The sequence below is a fragment of the Nelumbo lutea genome, chromosome 4, assembly GCF_056320005.1.
Source record: "Nelumbo lutea isolate HS-2025 chromosome 4, American lotus-T2T, whole genome shotgun sequence".
Lineage (NCBI taxonomy): Eukaryota > Viridiplantae > Streptophyta > Magnoliopsida > Proteales > Nelumbonaceae > Nelumbo > Nelumbo lutea.
In genome coordinates, this window is record NC_142687.1 from 55,511,586 (window position 1) to 55,538,169 (window position 26,584).

Consider the following 26,584-nt stretch of genomic DNA (forward strand, 5'->3'; position numbering starts at 1 on the left):
GACAGCCATGAAATGCTGATCCAATATATAGGTGCACTTGGAGGTTGAGCATTATTTAGATCCATTAAAGGTTGAGCATTATTCAGAACCCTGACCAGAAGTCAACTTGGCAATTGGGGAAAAAACTATTAAATTGTAGCTTTCTCAAAGGTTTTAGTTCAAATTAAATTTTCATATAACCATAGTTTGTGATACAACTGAAATTGTTGACTTCCCTCCAGCCTAGCTACCTTGTCCAATCCAGTGTTTTAATCCCTGGGCACATTAAAAAAAAGGCCATCGCCCAACTATCTGGGGTCTTAGAAGGGGTAGGCTGGATACAGTCCTAATCTTTCCAAAACCTTATTCTCATGCAGTCATGCTCGCCTGCCCGAGCTACCAGCATAATTCTTTGGATTAAAAAATGAGCCAATGAGCCATATGTTTCTACATTATACATGCAAGGAAAACAATAGTTTATCCTTTATGTACTGATTCTGAATAGACATTATTCTGCATGTATTTAATCCATGAGTTGTGTTCTAATAGTCGTTGCTTAGATGATATTTGATTGCTTGTACTAATCGTTGGCAACTGTCCCAGGTGTTTGTTCTGCGCCTAACAATGGGTAGACGACGATTTGTCCCATATAATCATTTCGAAATCCAGGAGTAAATGAGTAATACTGGGCCTTCCCTGGAATTTTGTGGTGTCGCTGGGATGTTTTCATGTTAACCTAGCCATACACGATTCATGATAATTGGACCTCAAGATCTCATTTTGTTTGCTTCTTCAAATTTTAGCTATAGTTTGAAATAGAGTGGTCATGTAGATCGAGTTGAATACATATTCTATTTCACTTTTTTTCCCTCCTACTTTCTTTGTGGTCCCAACCCTCGATACATCGTTGACAGTAATTGTATCATGAGCAATTAGTTTGATGTAAGTTTGTCGTTTCCAAATTGGAAGTATGGTTTACCAGTACCAAACCATTAATATCTTTTTTTTGGTACATAATATCTTCAATTTTTACTTTTATTATATTTTTAGCTAGGAATCATGGTTTTTTCATTCTATACAGATAACTGATCAACCCATGATGTATTTAGGCAAGAGATTCAGGACTCAGCAACCATGAAACACTGGTGCTTTTGTTCGATACAGATGCATTAAAGGTTGGCTTGTAATAGACAGATTTGATCATTCTATCAAATGTTGGTACTTTTAATGATATCCATGCTTGCAGTTTTCAAATGTTGACTTCTTTTTTTTTATTTTTTTTTTTATTTTTACTAGCCAACTGAAGACATCGGGAGAAGGCAGGGTAAGTACTCTGCTTCTGATGTTAACATGCAGTCAACTTCTCGTGCGAGGGTTCTTGGGGTGTGGGGGGATTGAATTGTAGACAGGAAAGGGAGACGTGGATTTGTGCACACTTCCTTTTTCAGTTCTCTCTAATGTCTTGATAAAAATTATTAAAGGTATTTTTTTATGATGCCGGTTGATTGGTTAGGACCCATTTGATTCATAGGAACATGGGTTTGGAACTGGAATTGGATCATCCATTTTAATTTCAACCATTTGGTTGGGTAGAATTGGAATCTCATTCCCATTCCTGATGAAATGGCAATTCCTCCATTTAAGGAAATGGTCATTCCCTCCTCCTTTGCGAATGATGATCCACTACAGTTGATTCTGATTCTGATTCCAATTCCCTACTGAATCAAACAAGCAGGGAGAATGTATACCATTTCAATTCCGATTTCGAGCGCAAACCAAAGGGACCCTTTCAGTATCATGTCTTTCCAGTAGCAAACTTGAACCATATTTATGTATTAGTTGAGGGCCCCTTCCCAGACCCAAATCGGAGAGCTATTTGCGTGTTAAAAAAAAAAAAAAATTAATAAGAGCTTTTGTCTGCTACAACTTTCAAGAGGAACATGGAACCTGTTGTCCAACCTTGAGGGGGTGTCATTTTGTCAGCAAAACATAACGGTTTTGCTGATGTGGCATTCTATGTTCAAAAACAAAATCGTATGCATTGGTGAATAACTGAATACTCCTAAAATTGTCTACCAAATAGGCTGCCAATTGAAGATATAGGAAACTTTACAATTTTAATAAAATTGCAAACTAGGGACCAAAGAAAGTTCTAATAAATTGGGCATAGGTGCAATAGGCCGTGATGAGATCCAACTCTTGGTGCAAGTCCGATTTGAATAACGGAAAGCCAGACCCCATCCAACACAAGCCAGGCCTTATAAAATGCTACCAAATTTTTGGTTTTTTGAGTTGTTCTATTTCTCAAACTCTTAAGCATATCTATATATCATCAGCAAAAAGAATTATTGCAAAAGAAACAATCAAATTGTAACGATCTGGGTTTAGAGCTACACTCTATCAAAGGATAGGACAAGCAGTTTCAAAGGGTCTTGAGAGGTGAGACCAATGAAGTCTTAACTACATAATATACCATCATTTCTGGGATTGACTGCTGAGTGCGCCTGGGATTTGCTTGGCCCAAGACGGGCCCACATTGGGGGCAGGCTTGATGTGAACCCAGGCCAGGCTGAGACTTGAAAATTCTGTCTAGGCCCCGAGTTTTCCTGAACAGTTCAGACCAGGCAATGTGGGCCTGCCAGAAATGATCAGTCCTAATCCAACCTGTTGTCATCAATGTTTTAAAAAACGATTCAAAATCAGAACCATTCTGGTCACCTGTTTTCAGGTTGAGAATTCGACCCCCTGATTTGAACGGATGGTTAGTTCTGACAAAAAATTAAAATAATTAAAATAAAAAAAAAAAAACGTCAAAACCATTCAATAGATCGACAGTTCAACCACCCAATTCAACAGATCATTAACCGATTCAACGGTTTTTGGTCAGGGACTGAGTTTGCGGTAAAACTGAATCAATTGCCTGAAAGGTTTCCAGGCCAAACAGTCCGACCGTCAGACAATGGCAGTTCAAAAACCATGGTTGTCATTCATATTTTAAACCCTAACAACCTGACCAATGCAACCTGGCTAATCTGACCCAAAGTTGCATCCCTATCAACTGTTTACAAACCTAACGTCCAGCACTCTCAGAACTGACCACTCATAGACTTAAACCCGTTTCTCACGTTTCATCATCATTACCTGCAGCATGAAGAATTTTACGAGTAGCATAAAATTGTTTATTAGCATTTGTTGGTTGGCTAAATGCACAAAAAAGGTACAGAACATATTGCGGATGCCTGGCTGAACAAGTCACCAATGTAGATGTCCCCCATGATGAACGGTTCATAATTGCCACATCTATTATTGAACAGAATTTATAATTCGTGCACTTGATGACAATTTCACCGTCCAAATAAAAGAACAAAACATTTGATTTCATACTTGGTACAGGAAATGGAATTTGGATCACCGTGGAATTCATGGCTAAAACAGAGCCTCGTCTCTCTTCCAACTAAATTCCATTTAATTTAAGATGGCATTAGGTTGTGTGGTAAAACCACGATATAGTGGGTTTCAAATCACCCCACACTTCATGGTGACAATCCAGCAAGCATTAATGTTGTGAATATTCCAAGGATTTTAAAACTGAATCAGACAACAAATCAGTCAGGGATCTGGTTTTCGGATCGAACAGTCCAACTGTTCGAACCGAACGAACAGCCCATTCTGACATTGGCAATTTTTTTTTCATCTGTTAGCTCTTTCCTTGATTAACTAACCAGTTTGTTGACCTTGAACAAGGGCTCTATAATCTCTGAAATCTTGGTCCTAACCGGTTGCTTATTGCTCCTTTTCAAAGAGGTCATTTTCGACTACGTTTTAGATTTAAGAATGACTTTGTTCATGTTAGAGATAATGGTCCAAGGCAACTCAACGGCCAATGGATTATTCTCAAGCCATGGATACCTAGTAACCCCCAGTATGAGTGGAACCTTCATGAGATTGAACTTTGGGTCCAATTGCATGATTTACCCTTTGAAATCTTGATTGAGGATATTGGTCGACCTATTTTTCAACGAATTGGATCTGTGCACTCTTTCTCGGTGGTCCAAAACTATATTAGAGCCAAGGCTTTAATTTCTATGGAAGATCCCTTGAAATTGGGTTGTTTTTTCAGTGCTCATATGTTTCGCCTTTGTTCGTAGCCCTTGCCTCGTATTATATTAGGAGAATACGGTTGTTGCAATGAGTTAGTTGCGATGAGATTTGTTGCACTCTGTTACGATGAAGGATCTGGAATGCCACATCAGATTCCTTGAAATAAGTGTATATATATGTGAGAGGTTTAATGCAATATTATCATTATTCTTTCGCCATTTTCTCTACTGCCAATTTACATGGTATCAAAGCTCCAAGTTCCCACTAAACCCTCTGATTCTTGACTCGAGTTCTCTTCCTGGTTCTTGAGTCGTATTTTCTTTCGTCAACATCAAGAATGGCCATGAGGAAACACTGTGTTCACCATCATTCATCCGATCCCTTCTTTTGTTGATCAAAATTCACCGTTCTATCTTTATCCTTCTAACAACCCCAGTACAATGCTTGCTTCTTATTTGTTGAATGGAGATAATTATACGACTTGAAGAAGAGCCGTGATTAATGCTCTCAACGTCAAGAACAAGATTGATTTCGTGAGTGGAATTATTTAGAAGCTAGATCCGGGGAAGCAGGCAGAGTTGCTCTCCTAGATGAAGTGCAATTCCATGGTGGTGTCATGCATCTTCAATGCTTTAGCTAAAGACCTTCATGAAAGCATAGTCTAGAAATGTGGAAAGATTTGGATGATAGATTTTCACAAGGAAATGCACCAAGAATTTTCCATTTCAAGCGAGAACTCATGTTACTCAAGCAAGAAAATCTTCCCGTCTCTATTTACTTCTCAAAACTCAAGGCAATTTGAGATGAATTGTCAGCCTACATTGTTGGACCATCGTGTACTTGTGGACTGTGCACTTGCGTAGTTCAGAAAAGATTTTATTACAGAATAGGAAAGAGATAAAGTGTATCAATTCTTGCTCGGCCTAAATGAGAAATTTAACATCACATCGAGCATTTTAAGCATGTACCCTATCAAGCATTAGTAGGATTTATGCACTCATATCACAAGAAGAAAAACATCAATCACTAATTGCTCAACATGGTCCGACTACCAAGTCGTCGCTTTTCATGTGGTAGGCCCAAGATTCAACTCGAAGGGAGGAAAAGAAAGGTCCAAGATTCACTGTGATCATTACAAGAAACAAGGCCACAATAACGATTACTGCTTTGAATTGTTTGGGTATCCACAGAATTGGGGAAATCGATCAAAGTCCTCATCCAAGAACGGCACTGGTAATCAACAAAAATCTGTTGTTGGCACAAGCTTAGTCCAAGTAGCTTCTCCAATTTCCAGCTTATCCAATGAGCAATATCAACAGTTATTAAGCACCATCAACAGTCTGTCTTATCTACTAAATAATGATAAACATACTTTCTCAGCCAACTTTGCAAGTAAAGTCACTACCTCTTCTTAGCTTTTGGATAGTGGGGCCCAGATCACATGGTTCCCACTAACTCTAAATTTGCTTCTACATCTATTGCATTGGCATTAGCACTGAAACCGGTTCAGTTGCCAAATGGAACACTATTACCGGTTCAGTCACAAAGTGACATAGCATTGTCTTCGGATCTGGTATTAAATGATGTATTGTTCATTCTGGGGTTTTAGTGTAATCTTATATCTGTTGGTAAACTTACCAAAGACCTGAATTGTATTGTGTTGTTCTTTCCTACTTTCTATGCTCTTTAGGACCTAACATCCAAGAAGATGATTGGTGTGGGCTTAATGCGTGATCGATTGTATCATTTCACTTCCATTCCGCCATCCTTCTCTTTGCACAATACCCACACACATGATCCATGTATGTGGCATTCAAGGTTGGGCCATGCTTCTTATGAGAAATTTGCTTTGATTCTAGAATTGCACATTACTATACTTGATGATGATTGTTGTGACATTTGTTGTCGAGCGAAACAAACACATCTTTCTTTCCCCATTAATCATACCAAATTCGATGCACAAATTACACATACATTGTCATATTTGGGGAGGTTATCACACCCCATCCCATTCTGGAGTTCATTATTTCTTAACAATTGTAGATGATAATTGTACTCGAGTTACATGGGTGTGTTTGTTACAATATAAATCAGATGCTTGTTCTTTTCTTGTAATATTTTGTGAAATGATCAAAACACAGTTCAATGCTCAAGTTAAGTATATCCGTTTGGACAATGGGTCCAAATTTCTCTCTTGACCTATTCAAGATTATTTGACAACACATGGGATCTTACATCAAACATCTTGTGTAGACACCCCTCAACAAAATGGGGTCGTTGAGTGCAAGCACTAACACCTACTTGAGATAGTAAGGGCCTTACGGTTCCAAGAACACCTACCAATCGAGTTCTAGGGAGAATGTGTTCTGACAGCAGTTTACATCAATAATCACTTACCAACTCCAGTACTTGCTCGGAAATCACCATATGAACTTTTCAACAAGCCTCCTTCATACAATCATTTTCGTGCATTTGGCTACTTCTATTATGCAAGTATATCACGATGTGGGCATGATAAATTTGATGCTCGTGCCACTAAATGTGTGTTTGTTGGATATCCTAATGGTCAAAAAGGATACAAATTATGGCTTGACTATTAAGTGGATATTTGTGTCTAGAGATGTGATTTTCTTTGAACACAAATTTCCTTTTGCTAAGGGCGACATGCCTTTAGACCCATTTCCACCATCAACCATACCTCTACCAACCGTTGATGACATAGTGGCTAATACAATTCCCAATCAAACGCTTAGAACTAAACCAGTTTATGACATCTTACAACCCTTTATTAGTTCAAAATTACCTGAACACACCAATAACATGGACATTATCACTTCGCCAACTCCTGAACCTGTGGTTCCTAGCCCACCAACCCCACATAACCATCGCCCACTTCGCTTCAAGAGACCTCCCCCACACCTGGCGGATTAATATTTGTCCAACACTTCAGTCACAAGCTAAATCATGTAGCACTCACTACTCAATCTTCAATTTTCTAACTATGGGTTCAATCCCCTCTACATAACCTAAGCCTTCTTGTTATGATGAAGCCAACAAACATGACTGTTGGAAGCAAGCTATGTCAGCCGAACTAGCTGTACTTGAGTGCACCCATACCTGGACATTGACTAACTTACCACCGGGAAAGACTCTCATTGGGTGTTGTTGGGTCTATAAAGTCAAGTTCAAACCCGATAGTACTGTTAAGCGTTACAAAGCCCACTTGGTAGCAAAAGGCTAAACTCAAACTGAAGGCATTGATTATACAGAGATATATGCCCCAATTGCTAAGCTCGAAATAGTACACAGCCTTTTGGCTCTAGCTGCAGCCCATGGGAACTATATCAGATAGATGTGGACAATGCTTTCCTCCATGGCACTCTCCATGAAGAAATCTACATGGTTCCTCCACCTGGACTTCTACATCCTAAGGATCAGCGTGTATGTCGCTTGAACAAATCCATTTATGGCCTTAAGCAAGCCTCACCCAATTGGTTTGAAACTTTAGCTCATTCTCTTCACCAACGGGATTTCAAACAATCAGTTGCTAATAATACCCTTTTTACTTCAGTACAATCAAGCAGCATTCTTGTTGTACTTGCATATGTTGATGACTTGGTGATTGTTGGAAATGACCCAACTCGTATTTCTTCTCTCAAAGATTACCTACGACAGTGTTTTCCAATTAAGGACCTTGGAGTCCTTTGATATTTTCTTGGAATTGAGGTTTCTCGGTCTTCCTCAGGTATTGTTCTTAGTCAACGAAAATATACTCTTGACATCCTTAAGGATTCAAGCATGCTAGGTTGTAAACCCAGTACATTCCCCATTGTGCAACAACATTTTTTGGGACCTGAATCTGGCTTACCAATTGATTGCCCTGATCAAGACAGACATCTTGTGGGTCGTCTCCTCTATCTCACTATCACAAGACCAGAACCCACTTATTCAATTCATATCCTAAGCCAATTTATGAGTGATCCTAAGCAACAACATTTGGATGCTACAATGCATGTACTTCGATATTTAAAAGCTACACCTGAGCAAGGAATACTCCTTCCGACTGATTGTGATCTCCAATTGCAAGCTTACTGTAACTCAAATTGGGCTGGTTGCCCAACCACTCAGAAATTCACCACCAGCTATTTCACAACTCTGGGCCACTCCCCTTTTGTCATGGAAGAGTAAGAAACAAGCAACAATGACATGCTCTTTTGCTAAAGCCAAGTGTCATGCAATGGAAGCCGCCACTAGTGAACTATTGTGGCTAAGACAACTCTTCTCTAATCTTGGTCTCTCTTATCCACAACCCATGAAGTTATACTATGATAACAAGACAGCACATCACATAGCTACTAATCCAATGTTTCATGAGTGTACTAAACATATTGAAATAGATTGCCACTTCATACAAGAGCACCTCCAAGCTAGGGGTGATCATGGGTCGAGTCAGGCCGGGCTTTGCACTTATGATAAGGGCTATAGCTTAGGCTCAGGCCCAGCCTGGCCCAGGGTTCCGGGCCTAAAACATAAGCCCTAACCCAGGTCTAAACGGGCCCGGGCCAAGCCAGGCTTGATTTTGGGCCAATGTCTTTCATATGTGTAAAACATTACGTATCTATAATATTTTATATTAAATGACATAATATGCATATAAACTTATTTTATACATTATATAATATAAAATATTACATATAATATAAATTATACATGTCATGTTATAATATTTATTTATAAAACATATAATATAATGTAAAATAACTTGTATACATTATACACAAAATGTGTCGGCTTGGGCCCGGGCCAAGCCTGAACACAAAACCTAGGCCCAAGCCCAGAATTTCTGGGTTGGGCCGGGCCGAACTGAAATGATCACCCCTACTCCAAGCAAAAGCCATTATTATTGCTCATCTTCCTACATCGGTTCAGCCCGCAGACGTTTTCAAAGTTATTGGACGAGATAGGTTTGCTTCTTTATTACCCAAGTTGAGCATTTTTAATCCTCATGCTCCAACTCGAAGGGGGTATTAGGAGAATATGGTTGTTGCGATGAGTTAGTTGCGGTGAGTTAGTTGTGATGAGATTTGTTGCACTCTATTACGATGAAGGATCTGGAATGCCACGTCAGATTCCCTGAAATAAGTGTATATATGTGACAAGTTTAATGCAATATTATCATTATTCTTTGACCATTTTCTCTACTGCCAATTTACATATTAATGGTCGTTCTTTTAATCTGTATTAATGGTCATTTTCCTCAGTATTGAGATTTTGTGCACCTACTTGAGCAACCTATGAATAAATCGGAACCTCAACCAGCTCCTGATCTCCAACCAGTACCCAGTGCCAGTCTGAGTCGAAGGACACTTTGGCTTTGGTTCTTTCTCCACCATCAGCCAGAGTTGAAGTCTCGTCCCCTGCTGCTACTTCGGTTAGAGTTTCATCAAAAACATATCATCTTGCTTCCCATACCCAGGCTACTCTACAATGTATATTCTCAACAGATACTCGGAGCCCGTCGACCTATCTATGAGGCAAGCATCCTCAGATTGATCTCCTTTTAGGCCTAGAAATAGAGGACCAAAGACATGATCTTCCTATTTTTGATCGATCAGAATCCTTGGTGACCCAATCTCCTATTGATAAGACTGTCTCCCTTGACCATACTTTAGTTAAACCCACTAATGAAACTGAACAAAACTTGTAAGTACTTGTTATGGGAGCTCAAACTTCACTTGGCCCTCAACATCCCCACCATTGCCAATGTTAATCTTAAGTTGGAACAGTCGTGGGGCTGCTCGCCTCAAGGCAGTTCAAGGTTTATGGGTTTTGGTCTAAAATCCCAATTGAGAAAATAGATCAGCCCTAATGGTATAACTACTCTTGTTTACAAAGAATGTTCGGATCTAATGGGGATGAAATTATTCTTTATACTCACGAATTTTTTCAGCATAAGAAATTGCTAAGGCAGTTAAATCATACATTTCTGTGTCTCATACCTAAAAAGGTGGATTGTACAAAAGCCTAGGATTAAAGGCCTATCAATTTGTGTAATGTATTGTATAAAGTTTTGGCTAAGATCATTGTTAATTGTCTTTGTCCTTTGTTGGACAAATGTCTTGCCCCTACCCAGGCCGCTTTTGTCCCAGGCCAGCAAATGTCTAATAATACTATCATTACCCATGAAATGTTTCACGTCTTGAAACACCATAAATGGGGTATGGGAAATGTAGCCACTAAAATATGGCTAAAGTTTATGATAGAGTAGAATGGCCTTACTGAAAATCCTAAGCACCCTAGGGTTTTCTTTTGATTTCTGTCAACTCATTCAGGAGTGTGTGTCCACTGTTTCCTTTTCAGTCCTTATTGCTTCGGAATGTCACTTTTCTCCCTCTAGGGGCTTCAGACAAGGGGACCCTCTTTCCCCTTACCTTTTTTTATTTTGGCAATGAAAGGATTGTCTCGAATGCTCTTCCAAGCTAAGTCTGAAAATAAAATTTAAGGTATTAAAATATCTCCTTTTACGCCCTCTATCTCCCATTTGTTCTTCATAGATGATATCATGCTTTTTGTTAGAGCTCATAGGGAAGATCTAGACAATCTAAAAACTATCCTTCTTCAGTTTCAACATTTGTTTGGCTGTTAATCAATCTTGATAAGTCAAAAATATTTTTAGCCAAAATATTCACCCTAGATATCAAAGATAATTAAGCGCTAGCTTCATATTAAGTCTTTGGACCATCGTTCTAAATATCTTGGGCTTCCCATTTGTTGGTCCAGAAATAAAAATAATGATCTTTCTTACGTGCTAAACAATATCAAAGCCAAATTAAATCAATGGAAAGTGTCTTCTCTCAATCAAGCGGAGAAACAAATCCTAATTCAGGCTGTCTTGGAGTCCATTCCAGTCCACTCCAAGAGCATCATTCAATTTCCCATTAAAACTATCTCAAAAATTGACAAAACAAAATAAAAATTTCTGGTAAGCAAAACCTGATGTTAATCCCCAAAAATGTCAACCTGATTCTTTTAAAAAAAATTGACATGTCATTTTATCAATTAACAGCACAAGTTATGGACTCAAATCTGAAAATCTAAATATCTCCGTGATAACTTATTTTTTCCTTATTCTATTAGGGAAATAGTTCCTTTTTTTGAAAATCTATGGCCCCTAAACTTAGGGAGATCTGCCAGGAGGTGAGTTTTCTTTTAAACTCCAATTCATTAATGATGATTGATCAGGTTCCCTTGATAAAGAAAATTTGCAACTTTCGGTGGCTGACAACCCATTTCCCCATCCTTATCAAATACACCTACTGCAAATTTCATTAGGGAGGGTTCTTGGAAACAGCAGCTCCTTGACCATCACTTTTCTCAAGAGGATGTTTCTGATATTCTTAGTACTCCCATTTTTCTTGAGGATAATTCTGTGAATTGGATTTGAACTCTCCAACTCCAATCCTACTCTGTCATGTAAATGGTTCTTAATTCCCTCTACTACAAAATTCGGTCCAAATTACGACTCAGAGATTCATCTTTTCAGACTGGCCTTAAACGTGAAACATGCAAATCATTTTTCAAATTCTACATTAGGCCATCACTTTGTTTAGAAAAGTTCCTATAGAGATGTCCATGTATTTGTGATTCCGGTCACTTTCTGGATTACGGTTGAATAGAAGAGCAAATCCATTCAAACAGAATCAAGTGGTAGTGATCCAAAATACTAAACATCAAGGAATCTTCGAAATGCTTTTTTAAACAATCTTTGAAATGCCGAATAAATCAATTTTACAACAATAAATCCACATAAATTCAGGTACAAACTCAGTTAGCCTCTTCTGTACAACTCCGCTTGGTAAATCAAAATTTCTGCGCTTTTATGTCGAGGATCAGGTAAACTTGCCAAATTCAAATCCCTTGTTGATCTGCAGCCTTTTTCCTCTGTTTCTTTGCATGGGATTGTCCTTTCTTCTTTGATAAATCTCTAGATCGTTTCCTTTTCTTGTTAGCTTTTGGTTTCTCCTCCCTCTCCCCAGAAGGGGAGTCACTGATGGACCCATCTTCATCTGAACTTAAGACCAAGTCCTCCACAACATCCTCTTCTAATGCCACCTCTTGCTGTTGTGTATGTTGTTTCTTCATTCTTTTTTTCTTCTTCCTCTTCTCATCATCATCAACCTTTTGATGTTTAAAACTGCATTCCAGATTATTAAATGTTGGATTTAAGATAAACATAAAAAAAGAATAGAAAGAAATGTTCTTATATGATAGTCATACTTATTATCACCCCCTGGTAACCAGGACGAGCTAAAAACAGCAGCACCTTCCTCATTTTCCATATTGTCTTCTTCATCGGTTCCTGACATCTTATTCCCAAAGACAGATGATTGTGCTCCAACAAGAACACTACAAATGAGATAAAACTTATTATGTGACATATTTGACCAGGTGCTATAAATAAATGTTCAAAGATCCAGCAAATAAAATGAAACAAAACCTGGATTCCACCATTGAATTCTTTCTTTCATCTGCTCTTTGGCGCAAGGTAACAACATATTGTGATAGGGGGCTAGCTCCTGATACCTTCTCCACCTGTAGCATGCCATGAAATAAGATATCTGTTGTTTCTCCCTAATTAGTCTCAGTCAAAACATCCTAAAACCAAAAGGGGAATAGTTGATTATGGAGGTGTTTGGAACCAATGCCATTTCCTGAGAGGCGTTTTTTTTTTGAGAAAACAGTGCTGCATTGACATGTCGTTTTCTCAGAAAAAGTTTTTTTTTTTATTTGGTATCATTGTTGTTGCTGCCAGAGGTGTTTTTCAATGCCATGTCAGCATACTACTGTAAAAATCAGACATGGTGAAACATTGTAAAATATGCAAAAATATAGAATGATATTTTATAAAATGATAAAAGAAGCATTCGCACACCTTTTTAAATTATGTTCTTGTTCCAAATCATTAAACAAATCTAAGAAATTAAGGCTATAGACAAAAAGAATGCAATCTGAAGTTGTCCTGTAAAACTTAAGATTCAAAACTACATGACAGAATGAGTTAAAGAAAAATTTATACTTGTAGAAAATGTAAATGGATCTAATAGATCAATCAAACAATCTATTACACAAACAAAAACAAATATTAACTTCATGTTTGAAATGAATATTGAGCTGCCTCAAAGTGGTAATCATGTTAGGCAGGTAAATAATACTGCTACTCCATGTATCAACAATAACTTATATTGTAATACTATCTCTTGTACTCCGCATAATGTTGGTAATGTTCACTGGGGAATATGTCCATCCCAATAAATTTTCATTGTCACTACCCATAAAAATGGAAATATGTCATGGAAATATTGGGAATTTAGGGACATATTAAACCATGCTCCAGATTGTAACTCCTACTCTCCTAGTGACCTAAACAATCTTTTGAGTTTCATTTCTCTTTGCTCTATACTTTCATTGTATCTTTGGTAAAGTTGCAGACTGATCTGCTCTCTGTGTTATCCAATTAAAGCTATGATTGCTTGTTTCTATTTTCTTAAGCTTCAACTGTCAACCTATGTTACTAGGATACAACACAATATGTCACCCACACCCTTGTACAGGTATCCAGGTAACATACTAACATACTGTCAAATGATCGAATCCCTCGAATCTAATTGCTTCCCCTCCTCTTGGTCTGTCAACCAGTCAAACACAGAAGTTGTCCTTGGATTTTCAGTCCTTGGGCTGGGCCTAGGCCAAAAACCTTGAGCTTTCTTATTTTTCAGGTTGGACTTGGGTCTAGCACTTAGGTTGCCCAAGCCCAACCCAACCTCAATGGCCAAACCCAAAAGCTTGGCCCAACTGTACACAAACATAAATACATGTGTACATACATGCATATATACAATGGTATAGACAGGAATTTCTTTTCTAGTGGGGTCATTCAATAACTTAAAAGTGGTTACCAGAAAGTTTGGTGCAAAAGCATCAACCATTTGGAGAAGAAAATGTAGAAGAAAACCCCAAAAACCCCAATGTTTTGGGGATCTCCGTTGCACAAAATAGTTCAAACCACTATTACGAAAAAAAGGTAAAATGATGGAAAAAATTCAAGAGGGTTTTCTGGGGTTCTAATTTCAGGAGGAAAGGAATGTTCTGCCCCACTCTCTTATATTTTCATTTAACTTTAATGAGGTCAATATGGGAAAGTTGGACTAAATCAATACATGTACTCAATTTTTTGAACTACAGTGGGGTCAATTGACCCCACTCAGATACACGTAGCTCCGCCCCTGCATGCATATATACAAAATATACATGTTTCCTATTCAATGGTTTAAATTGTTTATACAAAATATGTTTAAGGTAGCTTTTTAATATATTGGGCCTAATATGCCCACTTGAGCCTAATTGACCAACCCAAGTCTGCCCTACTCCCAAGCCCAACCCAAGTATGTCAAATTTCAATGTGGGCTAGGCCTAGGTTGGATCAATGTTTTAAAACGAGGAGGCGTCACGCAAGGCATTCCACTACCTAGAGGCATGAGGTGTAGTTCAAAATGCAAGAGGCATAAGCTGAAAACAGAAACAAATGTTTGAAGATTTCTGTTCTAATTTCATTGAGAAGATCTGTACAAATATATACAACTTCTAAGAATCAATCTAGGAGCTATTCTAGGAAATTAACCCACTAATTTAGCCTAAAGAAAAAAAGGAAACTAAATCACAGCCTAAATAAGAAAATAAATAACTAAAAAAACAGGAAAGATTCTGACTCGGATTCCACAAGGAATAATCCTCGTCATCCCTTTCCAACACTCCCCCCCAAGCTGGTGAATGTATATCAATCATTCCCAGTTTGGATACATTTGTCTCAAACCCGACCCTAAGTAATGGTTTAGTAAGGATGTCTGCCTCCTGTGATCCATATGGCACATAGGATAGACAAATTTTTCCACTTTCGATCTCTGATTTGATGAAACTTCTGTCAATGCAAACATGCTTCATTCGATCATGTTGAATAAGGTTGTGTACAATTGCTATTGCTGACTTACTGTCACTATACAGTTTCATTGGACTATCAAGTGGAACATTTAGGTCTGACAGTAGTCATTCAAGCCATATTAACTCACAAATCCCTTGTGCAATTGCCCTGTATTCTGCTTCTGCACTACTTCTGGGCACAAAAGTTTGCTTCTTACTTCGCCATGTAACAACATTCCTCCAAACCTTTGTACAATATCCTGTAGTAGACTTATTGTCCTCAACCGAACCAGCCCAATCAGCATCTACAAATCCCTCAACTAACCGGTTATCACTTTTCTTGAACAATATGCCCTTGCCAGGAGTTCCTTTCAAATATCTAAGGATCTGATCAACAGCACACTGATGTCTCTCGATTGGAGCATGCATAAACTTACTAACTATGCTAACACTATAGGCAATATCGGGCCTAGTAAGTGATAGATAGATTAGTTTTCCCACAAGACATTGATATCTCTCTTTGTTAGTTGGAGGATCATTCTCAGAGATCTTATGCGTCCAATTCTTCTCTAGTGGAGTGCTAGCTGGACGACAACCAAGCTTCCCAGTTTCCTTCAACAGATCTATGATGTATTTTCTTTGAGAAATGAAAATACCAGTTTTGCTTCTAGCAATTTCCATCCCAAGGAAATACTAAAGTTTTCCAAGATCCTTAACTTTGAACTCAGATTGTAGTAGGCCCTTGAGATTCGTAATCTCATCATTGTCATCACCCGTGATTACCATATCATCAACATACACAATCAAGATTGATTTTTTCCATCCCTTGATTGTTTTATGAATAGAGTGTGATCTGCCTGTCCTTGTGTGTATCCAAATCTTTTCATAACTGTGCTGAATCGAGTGAACCATGCCCTAGGAGATTGTTTTAACCCATACAGAGACTTTCAATTTACACACTAATCCTGGTTTTTCTTTGTCTTTGAAGCCAGAAGGCAGCTTCATGTAGACTTCTTCATCAAGAATTCCATTCAGGAAAGCATTTGAAACATCCATTTGGTGCAATTCCCAATCCAAGTTGGCTGCCATAGACAAGAGAACCCGTATAGAGTTCAATTTTGCAACTGGTGCAAAAGTTTCTTCGTAGTCAAGCCCGTATGTTTGCATATACCCTTGAGCAACCAAATGCGCCTTGTATCTCTCTATTTTCACTTCCAAGCCTACTTTCACCGTAAAAATCCACTTACAGCCCACTAACTTCTTCCCTTCAGGCTTGTTTACAACTTCTTATGTATTATTGTCATTTAGTGCCTTCATCTCTTCCAAAACAGCAGCCTTCCATTTTGAATCTCTCAAGGCATCATATATATTTGCAGGAATTGTTACATTATCAAGTTGAGATACAAATGCCCTGTGAGTGTTAGATAAACAGCGAAATGACAAATGATTTGAAATCGGATGTTGAGTATAAGATCTTACCCCCTTTCTTATAGCAATGGGAACATCCAGATCATCAATAGTAACAACACCTCTTTGTGAATCTTGTGGTGAATCTGCCATAGGTTCTGATGATTGGTTTTGCTGAGTAACACGGGGCCTCCTTGAGTAAACAATTAGTTCACTTTGTTGTTGGACTGATTCTCCCCCTTGACCGAGACCTGTGGTTGTATCTAGTAGGGTAATGGTGGAGACTCAGAGGATGGTAAAGTGGACACTGATGGAGACTGGGGCAAAGACACAGGAAGAGATATCGAAGGATCCCAATGACTATCTTCAATTAAGTTCTCCCCCTGAAGAGAATTGTGGGAATAGAAGGATTGATCTTCTAGGAATGTAACATCATAGGATCCATAGATTTTTTTGTGACAGGATTGTAACATTTATATCCTTTTTTAGTGGGAGAGTATCCTATGAAGATACATTTGATGGCCTTTGGATCAAGTTTTCCCCAAGTAGGACTGGTATTATGAACAAACACAGAACACCCGAATATTTTTGGTGGGAGAGAGTTGAGTAAACAAATATGAGGGAATTCTTTTTGGAGACAACTGACAGGTGTACGGAATTTGAGGGGTTTTGATGGAAGTCTATTGATTAAATAGGCAGCAGTTAATACCGATTCTCCCCAAAAATGATGTGGAACACTAGCAAACATGAGTGATCAAGCTACCACCAACAAATGATGATTTTTTCGTTCTACAACCCCATTTTGTTGTGGGGTAGATGTACATGAGCTTTGATGAAATATGCCATTCTGAATGAGGTAATCTCCAAGAATCTGTGCAAAATACCCTCCTCCATTATCTGTGCGGAGTATGTGAATGTTGCATTGGAACACATTCTTTATCATTTTATGGAACTGTTGAAACACATACCCGACATCAGATTTGTTCTTCAAGAGATAGGCCTAGCAAGCACAAGTATGGCCATCTATGAAGGTGATGAACCATCTCTTGCCTATTAAACCCACAACCCGTGATGCTCCCCAAATATCACTGTGAACAAGATGGAACGGTTTGGAAGGTTTGTAATTGTGAATAGGATAATTTTTTCTGGACTGTTTCGCAAGAATACATGACTCACAATGGAAAGAAGAAGGATCTTTATTGAGAAATAAGTTTGGATACAAATGTTTCAAATATTGAAAACTAGGATGTCCTAAGCGTTTGTACCATAGAATTACATCTGAATTCAATGAACTAGATGCAGAAAGAGAAAGATGTGGTTTTGGCCTTGGAGAAGAATCAGTGAGATAGTAGAGACCATGTTGTTCTTCATCATTGCCAATCATCTTCCCAGAAGACGGATCCTGAGAAATACAACAATCACAAAGAAATGTTACCTTACAATTTTGATCCTTAGTTAACTTACTAACAGAAAGAAGATTATATCTTAAACTCGGAACATGAAGAACAGATTTCAAATAAAGTCCTTGGTAAAAAACATCTCCAACTCCAACCACAATTATTGTATTCCCATTTGCCAATGAGACTTTTATCTCACCATCACATTTTTTATAATTCAAAAAAGTTGTATGATGTCCTGTCATATGATCTGATGCATCGGTGTCAACAATCCAATCATTGAGATCATCTTTTCGTGATAATAGAGATGATGAGATATTACCTCGTTGTGCAATTGTTGTTGTAGGTGTAGAACCTAATGCCTCAGAAATCTATTGTTGGTGAAGAAGAGACCTTAAAATCTCCATTTGTTCCGATGTAAAAGCTGTTATGTTAGGCTTCTTTGTCTCAACAGATTCGGCTACATGAGCTAAAGGGTTGCCTTTCCTCTGATTTTGTGGTTTCCAATCTGGAGGTTTTCCATGAATGTCCCAGCAAGTCTCCTTTGTGTGATACAGCTTTTTGCAGTGTTCACACCACTGGTGGTTTTCTTTTTTCTTCTGAGGTTGAGACCGAGTAGATGCAAGTGCAGATCCTTGAGATTGTTCCTCTAGGATTCCGTGTGAGGATGGGTTCAGCATGACTTTCCTCCTACTTTCTTCTCGTCGAACCTCAGAGAACACCTCACGAAGTTAAGGAAGGGGTTTGATTTCAAGAATACGACCTCGTACTTCATCCAAGTCTTTATTGAGTCCTTGAAGAAAATCAAATACTCGATCTTTCTCATGGACTTGATTGTACAGTACTCCATCATCAGTACACTTCCATGGAATTGTATAAAACAAATCCATTTCTTGCCATAGATCAATCAGCCTGCTGTAGTACTCTGTTACTGACATTGATCCCTACCTTGTGTTCCACAGGAGAGAATGAATTTCAAAACATTGAGACGTGTTTCCAAGATCTGAGTACATCTCCTGAACAGCCTTCCATATTTTGTGAGCATTCTTCTAAAACAGATGCTTGCATCCTATTTGCGGCTCCATGGAATTGATTAACCACGCCATTACAATGGAATTTCCAGCTTCCCATGTCTTGTAACTCGCATCACTGCTCGCTAGAGGAGGGATTTCACCAGTAAGGTAACCCACTTTTCCTTTTCCTCGAATCACCAACAAAACGAGTTGAAACCATTCACGAAAATTGGACCCATTTAATTTGTGCTGGGTAATCTGTAGAGAATGGCTTATGTCAGAGGTGGTGAAGGAGGTTCCAAGGGATTTCGATGCATTCATGGTTGAATCTACTACTGTCAAGTCCACTGTTGATGAAGAATGGCTCGTTCCAGACATCATCGCAAGCTCTGATACCATGAAAACATAAACAAATGTTTGAAGATTTCTGTTCTAATTTCATTGAGAAGATCTGTACAAATATATAAAACTTCTAAGAATCGACCTAGGAGCTATTCTAGGAAACTAACCCACTAATTTAGCCTAAAGAAAAAAAAGGAAAGTAAATCACAACCCAAAAAAAAGGAAAATAATCACAACCTAAATAAGAAAATAAATAACTAAAAAAACATGAAAGATTCTGACTCGGATTCCACAATGTCATCCCTTTCCAACATAAGCCACCCAAACACAAGGAGGTGCTAGGGGGGATCTCATTTTTTCTTTATTTTTAACAAAAATCTTTTATATTAAGAAGAATAAAGATGCATAAAATTAGTTAAAAGGGGCAGGGGCAAACCACTTTCTTTCCCCTTATCTTTGCTTCCCTTCCCTTTCCTTTTCTTTTCTTTCATTTTCTCTTTTTTTTCTTCTCTTTCTTTTTCTTTCCCTTCCCTTTCTTTTCCTTTCCTTTACTTTTTTTTTCTTTTTCCTTTTTTCTCTGTCTTTTTATATAAGATGTGCATGAGGCGCATGAGGCGTACACCTCTAACACCCCTCATGAAAAAAGCGTAGGCGTACGTCTCAGAGGTGTCAGCGCCTCTGGCATATGCCTCAGGGCGTTTTGGGAGAGACGCACCTCCAGGTGTATGCCTCCTACGCCTTTTAAAACACTAGGTTGGATAGATCCACTTGGCCTTGAGCTCAGTTCAGGTTCAAGTCTAAGGCCCAATGCTTAGGGCCAAGCTTAGCACCCATGCTAAGGGCCTTATGCCAGACCCAGGCCTGAAATGTAAGCTCAGGCCCAAGTAGGCATGGGCTCAAGCCAAGTCGGGCCTAGTTCCAAGCCTATGATTATAAGTGTGATTTAGATTATAGATTTCAGATTTTGAAAATCTTATATTTAAATACATGTATTTAGGTTTTAAAAACATGTCACTTAAATTTAAAAGATAAAAGTACAAAAAGACATTTAAATAGTTTGGCTATTTAGATTTTGAATTTTTTTTGTTACAAATTTTTAAATGTCTTACCTAAGTGATTAAATTTAAAGATTAAAATTCGCATGAGAATGGGGTTGTTTCTGTCATGTTCTCAGGCCCAATTGGAGTGGGTGACTCTCTCAGAGCTGAGACCCAATCAGTTATGGTAGGAGTCCAGAAAGCTAGGGAGATGGATATCAGAAAACTCATAATTGAAGGGGATTCGGAGGTGGTGGTAGGGTGGCTGAATAAAGAATACAGTGGTTTATGGAGTTATAGCAATGTGAGGAGGAAATTCAGATGGCTGGTTTGAGAAATGGAACTTAAAATCAGTTGGGTGAAAAGATCAGCTAATTCTTTTGCTGATGGGTTAGCTAAGCAAGGGGTGGACAGGGTTTCAATGTTCTGGGCACAGATGTAATTTAAATTTTCTTTTTTTCCTTTCTCTCTTGTTTCCTTTCTTGGGGCTCAAGCTGATTTTGGAAGATAAGAAAGTTTGTCTTCCCCATTATAAGTTTATTGTGATAATTAATGAATTGTGTTATTGATCAAAAAAAAAATATTTGGACAATCACCATTTGCAATCATGATACTACTAAAATTCTAGTTTAACTTTTATGACACCAAGACAAGTATGGGCATTATATTTTGTATTACATAATATGATATAATATATATGTGCATTGCAGGCCGGGCCAGGCCTAAGATGTTGGTCGCAGGCCTACCAGAAATTTTTGGGCCTGATGCAGGCCCAAGCCAGACCTAAACACAAAACCTAGACCTAGGTCCAAGCCCAAAATTCCAGGCCATGGCTGATAATTATCAACTCTAGCCCCTATAACTGGGCCCAGGCCTACCCCAGAATTTTTTTGGCCCAACGCAGACCCAAGTCAACCTACACACAAAACCTAGGCCCAAACCCAGAATTTTCAGGCTGGGCTGAAAATGATCAATTCTAGCCCAGCCCACTTGATTTGCACCCACAACTGTTCAAGCCTTCTACTACACTTCAATTTTTCTTGCTTTGGTAGGTAAGGCATATTCAATTTTGCAGATTTCATCTTATTCGAAGTATTGACATTTTTCTTTCAAGTTTCAGACGCTTCCTCAGTCGTCATCTTCAACACCAATGATGAATTCAATTGTTTATAAATCGCTAGCACCAGAGAGGATGTTACCTCTGGCTGGTCAGGGTTCCAAATGTTGATCCTGATTCTAAAAATCCCCTCCCCTGCACTACCTCCACAATTCTTGGAGCCTTTAACCATTCTGAAACTCTTTCATGGCCACTCTTCGGAGCATTTACGTCTTGACAAGGTTTTCATCTTGCTTAATTAGCTTTGAGAATTTATCACACACGCCCCTAATTAGCTTAGGTGTAGCCAGATTCCATAGAAGGAAAGATAAACCTCAAACATGCATGTCCATATCCTGCTCTTCCCAACTTTCAACGTTCATGCTAGGGTTTGACTTGAATAGCTTAAATCTCCCTCTCATAGTGAAACCCCCAAGATTTCAGCACTCACTGCATATCACCACCATCTTGTTGTCTCCATAGAGGAGCAGAAATCGATAAATGATAGTGTTAAAATTGTAATGAGATTTTGTTTCAAGATGTCCCAGCTCGGCTTTCTTCCATTTCGCATATCACCTCCCCCCATATAGCCATATGGTAAGGATCCAAACATTATCATTGAAACAGCCAAGCAGCTTTTAATTGCACGGGCGTGACAATTCATCTCAAGGAGTTTACTTTTATAGGACTTTCCCGAGGATGCAAATCCAAATCTTCAATCTTCAATCTTCAATCTTCAAAACTCAAAAGTAATTCTTGCTTCACCAAAAATCACTCCTTGGAATTCCTTTTGGTTCACCTCCCTCTCCATCTACAATTCTTTCAAGATTCCCTAAGACATTATCCAACCAATTGCATTTTCCTGTCAGTATGACAATCAACTTCCTCTCGCCTTTGCCAAAAAAAAAAAAAAAAAGTCCAATTAACACCAAGTGTATATCCCTGTCATTTTTTATTATCATCTAAGCAAAGTAGTACATGCCTTTCTCTGCATATTTATTCCATCTTTGTTTGCTCCCCAATGATTCAACCACAAAACCTGTTGAGTTTGGGCAGATTTTAAGTTATTGGGCCCAGCTTTGTTTTATTTTATTTAAGTTATTAAGTTAGGAAGTTCTTGGGCCTTAGGCCCATTAGTTTATGTTATTTTAAGTTGTGACTGTTCAGCTACTTAGAGTAGCCACCCTACTAAGGGTATTTTTGTAATGTTTCATTCTTTTGTTTGAAGTATATAAATCAAGAGGGGTTGGCGACCAGATCTATTCAGTTCTGGCGACATCCCATTCTCATTTCTTCTTCTCTCTCTTTCTCACTTGCTGAAACCTTTCAGTTTCTACTACTTTTCTTCACAAAGAATACATCAGAATTAGTTATCAGCAATTTCTACTTAGTATTAGAGCAGGCCGAAGGTTTCTTGAGCTGCTCTATTATGCAGCCCTAGATCGGCCGACTACACAGTTATATGAGAGGCTGATTGAAGACCTCAGATAATCCCAGTTTTTGGATTTTTGGGTGGATCTGTTTCTTCCTGTAGCCGGTCTAGGGTTTCCCATCAAATTCAGGAAGAACTGGAGAAAGGGGGAGAGTCTTGTTTTTGTAGGACTCTTTAATTTTGACCTAGGAAGTGGCGCCCTAATTTTTTAGGGTTACTTGGAGTTTTCTGAAGGGGGTGGTTCAAGTCCCATCTGTTTTGGAGGCCTCTGGAGGGAGCAGCTGATGCTTCTCTCTCTTCTGCTCCTGTGAAAAAGGAACCTTTTGTGGGAGGACCATCTAGGGTTCCAAAAGGGTGTGTGGTGCCTAAAGGGAATTATTTCTTTTTTATTCATCTCAAAGTGATTTTCTAACCCGTTTTTGGAAATAATGGAGGGTCACGGAGTTGAAAACAAACCGAGAAGTGAAATGGGGCAAGGGGGAGGAAGTGTTGGAGACCTTTTCGGGGTTGGGACCATCACTACATTTAAGTTAGATGGTACAAACTATTAAGAATGGTCACAATCTGCAAAGATGGTCATTGGTGCTCCTGAGAAGTTGGGGTATATCACTGCTAAAGAAGTGAAACCCAAGACTAACAGCTCCTGGTGAGTACAGAAAAATTATATGATAATGATTTGGGATGGGGTTGCAAAAACATACTCATAGTGAAAATATTGCTAGGGCCTATCAGTTGAGGAACCAAATTATTGCTACCATACAGAGAGATAAACCTATTGTTGTTTATTTTTAAGCCCTTAAAACCCTATGGCAGGAGATTGACCATCTGGAGACAGTGCTTTGGGAAACTACTACGGATGCAACTGCCTACCAAAAGCTCTTAGAGAGGAATAAAGTCTTTGAACTTATTGCTGGTCTTAATCCCGAATATGACATTGCAAGGCAACATATCCTTTCCAGGGATAGTGTTACTCTCTCTCAAGCATATAACTTTGTATCAAGGGAAGAGAGTAGGAGGAATGTAATGATGAAGAAATCGGGTCTTGACCAGTCAACCATGGTCAGTACTGTGAAACCTAAACATAGTGGAGACCGGGGTGGCAATGAAATCAAGAAGGAAGATAAGGACCTAATCTGTGATTACTGTAAGAAGCCTAAAAACACGAGAGATACCTACTAGAAGTAGTGTTTTAAAAGGCATGGGAGGCGTATGCTTGGAGGCGTGCCTCCGGGCGAGGAACTCCCAAAACGCCCTGAGGCATATGCCAGAGGCATTGACACCTCTAAGGTGTATGCCTCTTGCGCTTTTTTCATGAGGCGTGCTAGAGGCGTATGCCTCATGCACATTTGATATAAAATGATAGAAAAAAAAGGAAATGAAAGGAAAAGAAAAAAAAAATGATAGGGAAGGGAAGGAAAAAGAAAGAGGGAGGCTTACGCCTCTTGCGTTCTGAACTACGCCTTACGCCTCTAGGTAGTGTGAACGCCTCCGCGTTTTAAAACATTGGTTGGAAGCTTCATCCTCACCTTGTACCGAATAGACTCAAAAACAAGAAGAAAAATGTTAACATGGCAGTCACTAGTGACTTACCTAGCCCTCCTACTACAGCTACTTTGGAGTCTGTTGCAGCTGTTGCGGTAAGGGCCGAACTTGAGAGATATGGGCAATTACTAAATCAGCGAGATACAGTCAGCCCTAATTCATTATCAAGTGGACAGTTAGGTATAGGTGGTTCTGGTGGTGGACATTATACTTCCTTTGCTCATACAGGAGGTAGTTCACATGCCACTGCAAACTATGTTTCTACTACAGGTAAGGAGGGACCTCCTTGGATTATAGATTCTGGAGCCTCAAAGCATATGACCCATAGTTCCACTATTTTCTCTTCTTACCAACTCTGCTCTTGCAGAGACAGTTTCCACAACTGATGGATCCCATGTTCCCATTGCTGGGAAGGGGTCTGTCAAGATTACTGATTTCATTTCCCTACCCTTTGTCCTTCATGTACCCAGATTGAGTACTAACTTATTATTTGTTAGTAGTCTAATTAAGAACTTAAATTGCTCAGTGATTTTTTCTCCTAGCCATTGTGTTTTGTAGGATCTGGTTTCAAAGAGGATGATTGGGAGTGGTCGTAAGGTGAATGGAATCTACCTTCTAGATGCACTTCCTCATCATCAAAGTCATCATGTTAGCAGGGATTTTGAGTCAAAGTCTGTGGGTCAGATTATGCTTTGGCATAATCGTTTAGGACATTTGTCTTTTCCTTCTTTGCATTTCTTGTTTCCAAAGTTATTTAAGTCTATTAATTTGTCTAGCTTAGAGTGTGAAAGTTGTCAACTTGGAAAACATTGTAGACATTCGTTTAAAGCTAGTAATAAAAGGTGTTCATCTGCTTTTGATGTTATTCATACTGATGTGTGGAGACCATACCATGTTCCTTCTATGGGTGGCTAACGATATTTTCTTTTATTTGTGGATGATTTTTCTCGGTATTCTTGGATTTACTTGATGAGATCCCGTGATGAGGTACCATCCTTGGTTCACAGTTTGATTAGATGGTGCTAACACAGTTTGGGGTAGGAGTGAAGGTGTTCAAATCAGACAATGCCAAGGAATATTTTGAGAAGAACCTTGCTTCATATCTATTAGAGTATGGAATAATTCATCAGAGCAGTTATGCTTACAGTCCACAGCAAAATGGTGTAACAGAAAGGAATAACAGACACATTGTTGAGATTGCGAGGAGAATGATGATCACATCTACTGTAACAATTCATTTTTGGGGTGACAAAGTTCTCATAGCAATCTTTCTGATGATCACATCTACTATGCCTCTTTTTTTCCTGAGGGGGAGATGCTCCACATCTCTCTCAAGGTTTTTGGTTGTGTTTGCTTTGCTCATGTTCTTGGTCCTCAATGCTCGAAGCTTGATCCGAAGGCAAATAAGTGTGTTTTCCTTGGGTATGCAGAAAATCATAAAGGATACCATTGCTATGATCCAATCTTTGGGAGTCGGTATGTTACTATGGATGTCACCTTTTTTTATTCCACACCTTTCTTCTAGAAGGGTTCTTCTCAGGGGGAGTGTTTTGGGGAAGGAAGTGAGCGGTCTATTCCTCTTCCGGTTCCAATCCCTGAGTCTACTCCTGTGTCTGACTCTCTTGTGTCTAATCCTCCTATGTCACCTACTTTACCACCTCCCTTGTGTCCTGTTTCTCAATGTTTCTCACGACAGCGCCTTCGACTTCACAGGGAGGTTGATTCCACAGCAAAAAGACCCACATCACTACATATCGGTTCCTTGGAGACTCCAGATTCGGCTGACACAGACTCAGGTATTCCTCTTGATCCCTCTAATGTTTCAGTTCCTATTGATTCCACTAACCCCATTATAAATGACATGGACCTTCCAATTGCACTCAGAAAAGGGAAGATAAAGTGTATTGCCCATTGTATCTCATCATATCTCTCCTACAGTGCACTTTCTCCTTATTATCGTGCCTTGCTGTCTTCCCTCGACTCTATGTCTATACCCAAAGGTGTCAGTGAGGCTCTCTCCAAACCTGAGTGGAAGACAGCTATGCAAGAAGAAATTGTAGCTTTAATTAAGAATCAGACATGGGATATTGTAGATCTACTAGAGAGCAAGGAGATTGTTGGATGTAGATGGGTTTATACAGTTAAATACAAGGCAGATGGAAGCATAGAAAAGTATAAGGCTAGACTGGTTGCAAAAGGGTACACTCAAACCTATGGCATTGATTACTTAAAGACTTTGGAACCAGTTGCAAAAAAGACTTCTG

The 26,584-nt window shown here is 38.9% G+C and overlaps 2 protein-coding genes across 2 annotated transcripts in view; one reads left to right on the forward strand and one right to left on the reverse strand.

The window, feature by feature from the left end:
- VPS54 overlaps window positions 1-1,212 on the forward strand; it is an 88,042-nt gene extending 86,830 nt beyond the window's left edge. Inside the window, exon 19 of the mRNA XM_088984770.1 lies at window positions 583-1,212. The gene's annotated coding sequence lies outside the window, so the exon portion shown is untranslated. The remainder of the gene's footprint in view (window positions 1-582) is intronic.
- Window positions 1,213-11,748: 10,536 nt separating this feature from the next.
- Window positions 11,749-26,584, reverse strand: part of LOC148860706 (Noc2p family) — a 29,620-nt gene continuing 14,784 nt past the window's right edge. The window contains exons 9-11 of the mRNA XM_088941890.1: window positions 12,578-12,672; window positions 12,358-12,486; window positions 11,749-12,274 (exon numbers count right to left, since the gene is read on the reverse strand). Of these exons, the coding sequence (XP_088798016.1) occupies window positions 11,989-12,274; window positions 12,358-12,486; window positions 12,578-12,672 (510 nt within the window). The 3' untranslated portion in view covers window positions 11,749-11,988. The remainder of the gene's footprint in view (window positions 12,275-12,357; window positions 12,487-12,577; window positions 12,673-26,584) is intronic.